Raw genomic sequence first — 12,355 nt, forward strand, 5'->3', positions numbered from 1 at the left:
CAGCCCTATTTCTCAATGTCACTGCATTTAACATCAACATTCATTGAATCGACAGTGCAGTGTAAACCATCAACACTCCACAAACTACAAGTACATTTACCATTTTCATTCTTTACTTACGTGTACAGCTCCTTAGATTTGATTACTGCTTTTATCTCTTTTTACTCCATTTCCCTATTTCAAAGAGTGACATATACTACATATTTGTCTTTGATTATATTATCATCATTATGTTAGCACTATATTTTGTAACAATAAACTACATCCTTTCCAGCTATCAGATATCCTATTATATATTACATTCTAAGTATAATTTAGACTTTGCACCAGCTGCCCTGCAGAGTTCCAGTCCATGCAATTTAAATGTCCTTCTTCTGCTTTTTATTCTATGTTTGTATTTCTACCATGACTTTCCTACCATAGTTTTTGCTCTCCTTTTCCCCTTAACTAGTGTGCAACAGGTAATGTCCATACATACATCAGGACTGGCTCTTAAATATTTGACTGAAGTGCTTACCCTCGATCTTCTTTTGACGGTGCATATAGTGCATCAAAAAGTGCACCATATCCCTTCAGAGCATCACTGCAATATGTACTGCACCCATACACACACACCAACAACTTACTTCTCTCTATACTCTCTTTCTCTTTCACAACCGGCACCTTCACCGGTTCGGCCCCTATACTCAATTCAACCTTCTGTGGCGCAGGTACAGGTGGTGGCGCAACTGGTGGTGCCCCTAGGCCCCTAGGAGGCCGTGCAGTTGGCGCTGCGATCACAGCGTTTACCTCACCTTTTGGAGGCTCCACTACTACTGATGGTGCTTTGGACGGTGCCTTAGACGGTGCCCCAGACGATACCCTAGATGGTGCCTTCGAAACTGCAGACGCAGGTGGCTTTGGGGTAAGCAACGCTCCATCTGGCTTATCACTTTCACCTTCGGAAGCCTCCTCCAGTACCGACGCCCGGCTCCTCACCGTAAACGCCCTCTCCGCCACCATCTTCGTCTCTTGTATCTCTTCTTCATCTTCTGTGTCGCCCCCGTACACGGTGCTTGATGCGAGGGACTCGACGATGAACTTCCTTTCGGTGATGTCCTCGACCACCACAATGTCGTGGTCATTGAGGTTGTCTTGATTCTCTATCATGTCGGAAACCTCAGCACCGATCTTCACATTGGTGTTTTCTTCCGCTACCCCTGTAACCAGTGTACATGTATTGTAATCATTCACTTTCTCAAGCTCTTGTGAATTTAATTGCAAATTCTAGTTGGTAGCATGAATTTCTAATCACACATCAGTTGTTGAGCTAAAGGTACAGACTAGAAATATATCCCCTTCAAGTAAAAGATCTTTCGGTTGTTCCTGTACTGCTAAATGTCATTCATCTATTTAAATACGTACATGATTCAAGTACATTGTAAATTTCAACACTGTTTTATTAATTCACTGGTCTATTCATAATACATGTAGTAAAGAGGAACAATTTAATGCAGCATGCGTACACCTAAATAGAGAAACTTTATTATTTGCATTGATGTAAAATTAAATTACTATTTTACCAATGAAATTTGTATTCCTTATTTATTCTTAATATTTACAATTAAAACAAGAAGTTGTATTCATTTATTCAATTTACAAATGGGCCCCCTTCACATACACAGATTTTTCTAACGAGCCCTTAAGGATTGCAAAAATTAACGGATCTTTCACAGATCCTTACGGTTTGGCCACTTTTAAGACTGATTTAAGAGTTGTTACGAGTTATTACCTGCTAATTACGATTATTACTGATTATTACAAGTTATTATGATGTATTTACGACAAAATTCCAAGATTTGTTACGAGTTGTCACAGGTAAACTTACGGTCATTTTACGACCTGTTTACGTGTTGTTACGAGTTAGTTACTGTAAGTATTTAGGAGTCCTTACGATTTTGCAGCTTTTATACTTTTCCCCAAATCGTAAACAGTAAGTAAGAATTTGTTAAGTATTTGTATCGATTTGTGTTATTACTCGTAACTACACGTAAAATGCTCGTAATAACACATGAAAAATCTGCAAAGCCATCGTAACACGACCCAAATGAAATCATAAACAACATGTAAGCACTAGTAATAATCCGCAAATAGTCTGTAAACAAATCGTAAACTAACCGTAACATATCGTTAAAAAGTAGTCATATAAGGTTTCTTGCGAGAAGTTTACGGAAATTTACATACTGTTGCGAGCGGTTTACGATACTTACGGATTATTATGAGTTATTTACGGAAAAATCAATCCATGGACAATCGGAAAAAGATATTTGACATGTCAAAAAAAATTGCCTCTCGTTTCACGGATCCTTAGGGGTATCTGCGAGTTCTTGCGAGTTGTGACGAGTATCTACGGATACCAACAAGTTATTTACGGATGCTTGCGATTGACTACGAGTTGGCGATCTGTAAGGACTAGTTAGAAATATCTGTGTACCTGAAGGGGGTATTATACAGTAAACTGGTAAGAAGGTTATTAATAGAGACAAAACACACGGTTAGAAGTACAAATTCAAAATGTAAACATTAACAAACAATTAACAAAAACATTAGTACTTCACTCCAAAACAAGAAAACATTAGCAATCCCGAAATTGAAAAACTACACATACACTTAACAATGTAAAATTTAAAACACATCTGCAAAAAAACAAACATACATAATACATATCACAAAGAGATTGAGTCAGGAGGACCATGTGGTTATACAGATATACATGTAGTTAGGAAAGAGAATGAGAGAGAATGGAAGAAGAAAATTGGTTCATACGACCATGAACAGTGAAGAAAGAAAAAAAAATCAAAATTAAAATAATCAAAGTAATGATAAAGAAAGACCTACACCTCAAAAAGACATAAACAGACCCATGATATTATTACACTGAAGGAAGGAATATCAGTATTAAAGTTATTTATACATTTAGTGTTAATACCCCAGTTACATCAATGAGACAGACACCAGGGGAATGTTTCACAAAACTTGTCATCAGTGGCAATTGACAGTTTTTGTTACAAGCTAGTGAAATCCTTGCTTCTGATTGGTTATCGGCATATTTGTCACTGATTTTTGTCATATGTCATTGGAAAAAGGCTTTGTGAAACATCTCCCCTACCAACACTAAATCAAACAAATATATCATTACCCTGAACGGCAACAAATTTGGTCGTTTTAAAATTGGTGTGGATTCGGTATACAGGTGTAACCGAGGTATTACTGCTGCTTAGATTAAATTCAAATTTACACAGCACAATGGAATATCCTTTCAATACTTTTCTATTCATTTGAGGTGGAGGCCAGTTACATTTGTAGACTTGTGTGAATAAAAGATTTATAAAGCATAATCAACTATTATTTCTCTTACATAAAAGTTGTTCCATGCATACAAATTTTCATTGTTAAAATTTTATAAAATTCAATATTTTTTTTCTTCTTTTCTTTTCTTTTCAATATCAAAAGCCTTGGTGGCATTTCACAGTCATAAGTACAAGTTAACTGGCAACTCAATGAATTCAAACTGAACACGTGTGTCGATCAATGGGATGTCGGTGAACTTGTACTTACGACGATTTCATGAAATACTGCCCTGGAATACATTGTTGGTTTGGTTTTCTCATTTGTTTGTTTGTTTTGTTTTGTTTGATATGTTAATATATATATTTCATGGGGACAGTTTCCGACTCCTTCAATCATACAAGAAGAATAGTCACTCTACCAGTCCCGTAGATGATTTGTTACCTATGACACAACTGAAAGAAGGAAAGATTAAGACCATCCACCAAATGATTGTTGAACATCTAAAGACAAAACAAGTCAGAGAGTAAAACCCAAGCACCAAGGGAAAAACAAAGACGGCACAAATTAGCTCAAAAATGTTATACCCACTGCACTCTACACAATCAAACTGTTATCCAATGTTACCCCTCAAAAAAAATTAATAGAATCAAATGAAATAAAGGAATAAATGCGATGAATTTTAGTATGAACATTTCGATGCAGAATTTTCTTTAGATTGAGGTTCTAAAAAGTCCTTAGGATATCAAAATGCTAATTTACTGGATACTGCAGGCCTTTCATTTAGAGAAAAGGCCCAGTCATCAGATCGAACACAAGACCTGTCCCCGATTTGAAGCCAATTTGGCGTTTTCTCTGATTGAAAGGCCTCCAATATCCAGTACTTTTGATGTTATCATTCTAATAAACATTAGGGATGTCAGTCGGGAAAACTGAATCTTTTAGGATGTTAGATCTAATGTTATTCCCATTTTTAAAAATATAAATTGAATTGCAGTTGGATCGTATAGTGTGTAGTGGGTGATTGAGAACACTGCATGAACACGGTAAACTGCAAGATACATACGGGATATAAGGCTTTCTAAATCAGCGCCAGACAGGGAGGCTAGGTCATCAGGTACAGAAGCTGTTTTGAAAATTAGCGGGAAAAAATAAAGCAAAGCATGAAAGAAATAAGATCTGCAACTATATAAAGCTAGTCAAGAAATATACAAGTGTTTTCAGCAAACTAGGCGGGGAGGACGATTACGTATAGTACTGCACACACCTGTAAATATGAATTAAGACCGCATAGTATTTTATTGATGTAGGCTCACACATGACAGAAAATGTGAAAATTTGGATATATGCATGTCAAGATATACAACAGATTTTAAAGTACACAATGTTTATATTGTCAGAAGACTAAAGGGGGGGGGGGAAGATTGCTTGCATTTCTTAGAAAGGAAGTCAGGTTATATATATGTCTTTCATAGAGATGGACTGATACATAGGAGAATGCAAGTATTTCATAGATACTGGCTCACAAGGAAAGAAGCCAGTCTGAGGTGAAAAATAAGGGGGACTATTCAGAGCTGGGCATATTTGTAAATTTAAATATACCGGTAATATATGATTGGCAGGGGGAAGAAGCAAAGCAGAATACATGTAGTATGATATTCATGAATGAAACTATGCATCTCACTCTCTGTGGACAATGGTTCATCTTAATAACTCACACAGTATTGCGGAAAATCTGCCTTCACAATTAATAAATCAAAAATAATTAAACGTGAATAAAATGCATACTTGTATATACCATGTGTTCAACATTCTATGTATTGTATTAATTATTCATTACATTGTAATAAAAAATGAATATTAAAAATTATATCTAAAAAAAAAGTAATTAAAAAACTGTCACCTGACAATCCCCATAGCTATTGTACTTATCATGAAAACATCAGTTATTCTTTAGCTATTTGAACATTATATGCCAATGGCAAGTTGATATGGACATTTGATCATCACAGTGTTGTATTGATACTTTCAAGTATCAGAAATGACTTCATTTTCCTTTTTAAAATGAGGTATTTATAATGAAAACAAAATGTATTAAACATCATTATAAGACACACCATAGATATAGAAGCCATAAGCTTGACAGATCATTTCACTTGATACATAATTCTTGACAGAAAGCAGACCCACTCTCGATCATCCAACATCCTATCACTTAATTCCTCTCTCTGCATCACCACCATAACCCCCCCCCCCCCTCCCCCTCCCACACACTATTGCACCCCACATAAAGAAGCAAAGAAGATCCTGAAAGGTTTATCCATTCTTCTACAATACATGCCACAATTCAAACATCACTGATATTATAATGTATGGTAACTAGACAATGCATGTAGTTCATCGATACTCAAGAGCCATAAGAACTGTAGATGACAGCTAGCCTACATTCTGAAATCATCAGATCTGTCAACTGTACTATTAATACTGGAAGGGAAAAATCAGTCGTTAATAAATAAATAAGAATTTGAAATAAGGTTGAAGCATTAGTTTCCGTCTCTCCTGAAAGAAAAGAAATTAATTGGAAATGTCTGCCAAGTCTGCTTTAAAATGCTTAATAAGTAAAAAGGATCAAGCGTATAATTGTACAGTTCATTACAGTATTCATTCATACAAGAATGATTTTGCCATTAGAAGCCACCTTTAAATAGATTGGAAAGAAGCAGAAGGGGTAGTGAAAAATAATATTTGCTTTCTGTCATATTTTCCATTCACAAGTCTCTAACATAACTAGAGACCATTGTGGGCACATCCGTGTTGGCAACCTTGGTGGCAAAGTGAGAAGAAATGTCAACATTTTTATTACTAGAAAAGAAATCAAATTGTTGATTCAGGAACACTATTTCCAAATTCAAGTTTCTTTCCTTGTTGGTTTTTGTTTGGTCAAGTATACCACCTGCTGTGGGCGAAAAGGGCATTAACTCTCGTCTTTAAACACAGATCGACTTTAAGTTGGACTTAACTATGGCAGGCCATTCATGCCATTGGTTGCTCTCACCATTATGATCTTTAGATACATTTTTTCCTTCAATAATGAATTATCAAAAATTGTAAATTCTGTAGATTTGTGACCATGATTTGTTCATCCCATAAGAGACGAATGCCAGTAAATGGTGAGAGCAAACAGTGGCAAGAACTGCCTGCCATATTTAAGTCCAATTTAAAGTTGATCTTAGTCTTTGTGAAACACTCCCCAGGCCCCTCCCACACTCCTTGACAATCCATGAAGCCTTCGACGATCACTGCAACTCGCATACCTTTGAGTAGATGCCGAAGCAAAGTGACGGCAGCCTCCGCCGAGTGTATCCGTCTACTCCTCTTGGTTCCCTTGCTGGACATGTCCGAGGTGACCGATTCTTCGTCCAGGGAGTTCTGCCGACGCCTGTATGGGGCTGACCGGACACGCTCAGGGTCATCGTTCTGGTCAAAGAGCTCTCCAAGCTTGGCTGACCAGATCTCCGCTGCCATCTAAAACACAAATAATAAATTGAGATGGTCATTTATAGGAACTTGACAGTTCTGGAGAGCTCTCCACTAAAAAAAAACAATGGTCCAAATTAACGAGGGGTGGAAACATGTAAATCATGTTCTAAATCATGGGTTAAAGCCCATCTGTACTAGTTTACAGGAGGGATTAGACCACCCTGCAAGGTCACTGACAGGTGGTTATCTCATCAAATCAGCTCTCAATTAACATAAGAAAAAGAGGGTCATGGGGGACCAATGGTCACCGATTATCCGTTGTTTGCTATATAGAGGGCGCAAGTAGCTATAAGTAGTGCAGTCGGGCTTTAAACATCATCTATGTGCAAAAATGAGTGCACATGCAGAGTTAGCATAGATACATTGCCCATTCATTGGAATGAGGACACGTGCATACTTCTGTTACAGAGATTGAAACCATGGTTGAAGATAAGCCCGCTCTCAAAAATTTTAGATTCAAATGAAAGGTAGCCAAGTATACCACCGTCATTTAATTTCAAAGAGTATTTTTCTTTTGAGCTCACCATAGCATCCTTGGCCAGATCACGTCCAGACTTTGGCCTCTGCATAATCTCATCAACAATCACAGACGCTGCCTCTACCAGCTGCTCAAGTTGAGCTTCAACGGAACCGGACCGCGACCTCACGCTCCCGGCGACAGACGCAGGAGGCTCCAGAAGAGAAGAGGTTCTTAAACCAGAATTGTTGTCTCCACCCTCCCCTGGTTCTCCCCCGTTTTCTTCGTTTCCGTCTCCAGCTGCTTCAACTTCGATTTCTACTTCGCTCTCCGAACCGGCCACGGAGCTTCGCCTCTTGGATGACATATCTGCCTGCTGTAATAGATGATATATTTAGCACATTTGATGAGACCATTACAAATTAAAAGAAGAAATTATATCAGAGCAAGCTTCATTTTCAAAGTTCACTTTGAACCACACAAGATTGTAATATGGACCCGGATGGCAAACTTTTCATAAAAATTTAACTTTGTTTGGACTTAAGACAGGCTACTTTTTGTATTCTTTAAACATAAATAGTAAACTGCATTGTGAAGTTTATCCCATGTAAGGCAAGTGATGCCCAATATAACAACCAAACAAACAATGAAAACTAAATGAAAGTTTGTTCAGAATTATCTTTCATAAATGAGGTGTCAAAAGAAGAGCTAGGTTAAGCTTAGTATAGTGAATGAGGCTTGAGACCTCGCCATGGCGACAGTCCCTCCCTCCACTTCTTCTTGTCTCAAGCATCCTCCTCATTTAGGCCAACCTTACTGCTTTCTTACTTCACTATAATACCTTTTCCATGAATTAAACCAAAGGTCTTCCTTTCCCTCATCCATTTCCAGATCCCCTGCTCTCTTCACAGGTTCATTGTCTTCCCATCTCAACACATAACCCATCCATCTCAATCCATTTCTCTTTACCACTTCAACAGATATTATTACCAAGGACATCGGATTCATTGACACACAATGCGCACCATCTCCACTCCCTGGGGAGTATTCCTACCATATAGTCACAGGGAATACGGCAATTACTATAATTCAACATAAATGCTTTCGTCATCCTACCAGCTAGTCCCCATTTCTCCCCAGGGTATGAAGTGGAAAATGTAGATTAATGCCTTTCCAAAGGACAACACACGGTTGTTGAGAATTTGCATAAGATTTGTTACATAACCACCATTTCATATCAAAGCTTTAATTAATTTTTCTCATCAGACTTATAAACTGATCAAAGCCTACATACCTGGTCATCATCCTGACCGGTCACGCTCCCAGTCTTTGACTGGTCAGCTTGACCCGGCCATTCCTCGTCCTTCTCCCCATCAGACAATTGACCGAGCTCATCATCATCTGAAACAAAACAAAAACAAACAAGGATGTCAGGGACTTGTAAGAAAAAAAGAGATGAGACAGTTGCAGATTTTGTTTTACTTGCCGTAGGAGTATGATTTCATCTTGGAGAGAAAAGCTATTATTTGCAATTAATTAACTTTTTCAGTAACTATCATGCACTTCTTGCATCAGGACTGTTTTGCCAAAGCAGAAAAATGGTCACTTATATCTAGATTCTAGTATCATCAAACTCACTTGATTTTCTAGTAAGTGAACCCTGCAGTAAATTTACATTAACACTTGCCAAATTCAATGATCTACTGGAGATGTGGAGTAAGCATTGCATTGATTTTTCATTGTTACACCTGAAAAATGTCTTTCTAAAACATTATTGATGAATATACATGTAAATACAAATCTGTCATTATGATACCAAAGTATTGCATAAACTATGTGCATTTTACATTGCAAAGTGAGATTTCATCTGTTTTCTAGATTCCAGAAAGGGTATATGTATTGCAGTTCAATATAAAGCATAATTAGTAAACCATCTTCAAAAATAGTCTTCAATATTAGTGTTAGGCAGATACATATTTTGCTGTAGATGCATGCACACACACACTTTCTTCAGTTGTAAACATTGCAGTTAAATATTGGAAAAGGAAAAAAAGCATGTACAAAAAGTAAGCATTGCATATTTACTGGCAAAACAAAAACAAAATGTTTAAAAAAAATTCCAATCTGGCAGCAATACAATAAAAAAGAGGCATACGATTCGAAAGTCTACATAATTTTTCATCAATCATAATTTTTCTAAAGTTGTTCATCTTCACAGCCTATCAAAATGGGGGCGGGGGGGGGGGGGGGGTTGTTTCCTCTTGAGGCAGTCAAACATAATAGAAATTAAATGTATAGAAGTATAACAAATGTGCATGACATTAGGACATTTAACAGAATTTACATAAGCTTTTAAAAACCAACTGTGATGAAAAAAATTTGGAGCCTCAACTTGAAATGAGAATTTGGGCTTTGATTTGAATAAGGAATACAAGTTGTCAAGTCATACACATGTACATGTACATTGTTGTATCTCTCTTCTGGATAGTTTATGCATGATAGTATCATGATACATGTAGCATCAAAGCTAGTAACTTAAATGAAGCAAGCAATTTATAAGAAGCAATTGAAGACAAAATGAATCTCCACTGAAGTTATGAACAACAAAATAAAAATATTCTTCAAGTTGCTACCATGAACTGGGACATTTAATAATCGTATTGGCTGAAAATCAGTGTCTTGTTAGGGAAATCAGATTTTCTTATAAAAATTCAGTAGAGCAACAGAGAATGTAGATATGTTTGAAGTATTACTCGTAAAGACCTTGGTACTATTCTCATGATTCCATACTTCTTCACAGTTCTGTATACTTGTTCAGACGGCTTATAAGTAATGACACTTGTTATGGAAAGCTTTGTTTGAAATCATTAAAGACAGACTTCTCTCAAACAAACTAGTAAAAACAGCATCATATGTATATAGCAATATAATTTGTAGAAAGAAAACGTGTACCAAGAAATCATGTGTACTATGAAATAATACACAGAGAGAGAAAGATTGCACAGATGCAATCAATCAGACTTAGCAATGCGTAATCCACATTTCAAAGTATATTTCAAAGGCAAACACAAGCACACATATAAAAGTGCAACCGGCATTTCACAAGCATCATGTAGTTTCAAATTATAAGCGAGCAAAAATTTTGTATGCAGTGATTTAGCATTTAGAATTTGGCATATTTGTTTTTTTCCAATAGCATTTTCTGCTACCTCTTGAAGTTTTGCTGGCCCTCCTGCTGTGTTTTCCCTTCCACTTATAGCTGAAATTTTGGAAGGACTGCATAACATCAAGATCACCTAAATCTTTACAAAGCAACGGGAATAGAAGACAAGGACATTGATTCAACATACAATGTCAAATTTCATAATACGGAAGACAAATACAAACATAGACCAAAGAGGAAAGTTTTTTTTATCCGATATAAATGGTAACAAGAGTACAACATTCACAGAAGTAATATAACACTTAAAACTGTTTCCCAGAGGCTATTTCTATCAGACATCTACACATTTGACATGTCGAATATATGCAACAACCAAGAGGATTACAGGTAGCAACAATATTTATACAAGTACATTATCTTTGGGAAAAAACCTTTCCATGTATGCTATGCCGATTACTTTAAACGAATCGTCTCTTGAGAATCAGAAGGGCATTATCTCTTCACATACGTGTAGAGTTCACGCCAAGGTTAACGCCCTTCTAGCTCTCAGTAGATGATATACACTCAAACCTGGTTTAGTGACCACCTGTCTACAACGACCACATTATTTGTCTCCCTTGAAAATGGTTTCTCATTGAAACATGTACTGAAGGAACCTGTCTAAAAAGACCCTTTTTTGCGTTTCCCTTGGGCGGTCGCTATGGACAGGTTTGACTGTACATGTATAATAGAAAATACAACAATTTAGAGAACAGCTAGGGTAGCGTTTCACAAAACCGTCATAATTACAAGTACAAGACATCCCATTGAGATGGTTGTATTGAAGTTTACATACACACATTTCAATGGAATGTCAGCAAACTAGAACTTACAACGGTTTCAGGTAACAATGCCTAGACACATAGAAATGTGAATATTTTGTTTAAAGTAGGAAGAAAACCAAAGAAAGAATAAATAACGACTGGGAAAGATTCAAAGCGGTAACACATTTTATAGACAGCTCACCTTTCCCAGATTGCAATGACTCTGCTTTGACAGAGCCTTGTGTGGAGGACTTTTTGGAGTAGCTAGGCAAGCTCCGTTTCTCGGACATCTTATCCCGGACGGACTCGGCAGGTTCGGACATTGTAAGGTCAATGACCCCTTGACCTAGTTTGACTGACCTTCCTGTCGTCTTGGTGTCGTCAGCCTCGGATAGAAACTCATCTGAAATGTGAATGATTGTAAAATGATTATTCCTGAAACAAAAGAAGCACTGTAAGGATGATCACTTAATTACAGATTGATATGCAATTATGATTTCACCCTAACTTCTCCAAAAGTACTGGTTATGTTATCAACTGGTTTTAAGGATTTTTATTTTGGGATGATTTTCTTTACTGGACAAATTTGGATAACTGGATAAAATTAATTTCAGTGATTCCATATGCAATATATATTTTTATACATATGATAAAATACTATTATTTTGCAATTTTGTTTGTATTTGTGTTCATTTACTCTTGTAATGTTTTTAAGGATTAGGTGGTAGAACACTAGATATTCTTGTGTAAATTTTAATGATTTATGTATTCTTTTATGAATATCTATCTTTGATGAATATTATACAACTGATTATATTCAAAGAAACTAACAACAAGTACAAATGATATGTGTACATAATATATATGGATGCACAAAAATAAAATATGGAAATGGAAAGAGTGTATGGTGTCTTTTATGAACAAAATTGAAATGACTTCTTTTATCTGTTTGTTTGTTGGTTCAGAAATCAGAATACATCTTTCCTATTGATCAGAAAAAGGTGTTTCCCCAGTATAATTAAAAAATCTTCTGTTAAGAGCTAGAATGGTGCTAATCCTGTGTTG

General features: G+C 36.5%; 1 protein-coding gene across 6 annotated transcripts in view; it reads right to left on the reverse strand.

Moving 5' to 3' along the window:
* Positions 1–12,355, reverse strand: part of LOC100893512 (titin homolog) — a 45,331-nt gene that overhangs the window by 14,717 nt on the left and 18,259 nt on the right. For 5 of the 6 annotated variants that reach the window (XM_030973811.1, XM_030973810.1, XM_030973812.1 and 2 more), the window contains 6 exons: positions 11,493–11,693; positions 8,619–8,725; positions 7,392–7,700; positions 6,642–6,852; positions 4,394–4,453; positions 795–1,199 (listed from right to left, as the gene is read on the reverse strand). In XM_030973811.1, coding sequence (XP_030829671.1) covers positions 795–1,199; positions 4,394–4,453; positions 6,642–6,852; positions 7,392–7,700; positions 8,619–8,725; positions 11,493–11,693 — 1,293 coding nt within the window. The remainder of the gene's footprint in view (positions 1–794; positions 1,200–4,393; positions 4,454–6,641; positions 6,853–7,391; positions 7,701–8,618; positions 8,726–11,492; positions 11,694–12,355) is intronic. The other variant, XM_030973809.1, reaches the window with a different exon arrangement.

The sequence above is a fragment of the Strongylocentrotus purpuratus genome, unplaced genomic scaffold, assembly GCF_000002235.5.
Source record: "Strongylocentrotus purpuratus isolate Spur 01 unplaced genomic scaffold, Spur_5.0 spur5_scaffold_7, whole genome shotgun sequence".
In the NCBI taxonomy this organism is placed as follows: domain Eukaryota; kingdom Metazoa; phylum Echinodermata; class Echinoidea; order Camarodonta; family Strongylocentrotidae; genus Strongylocentrotus; species Strongylocentrotus purpuratus.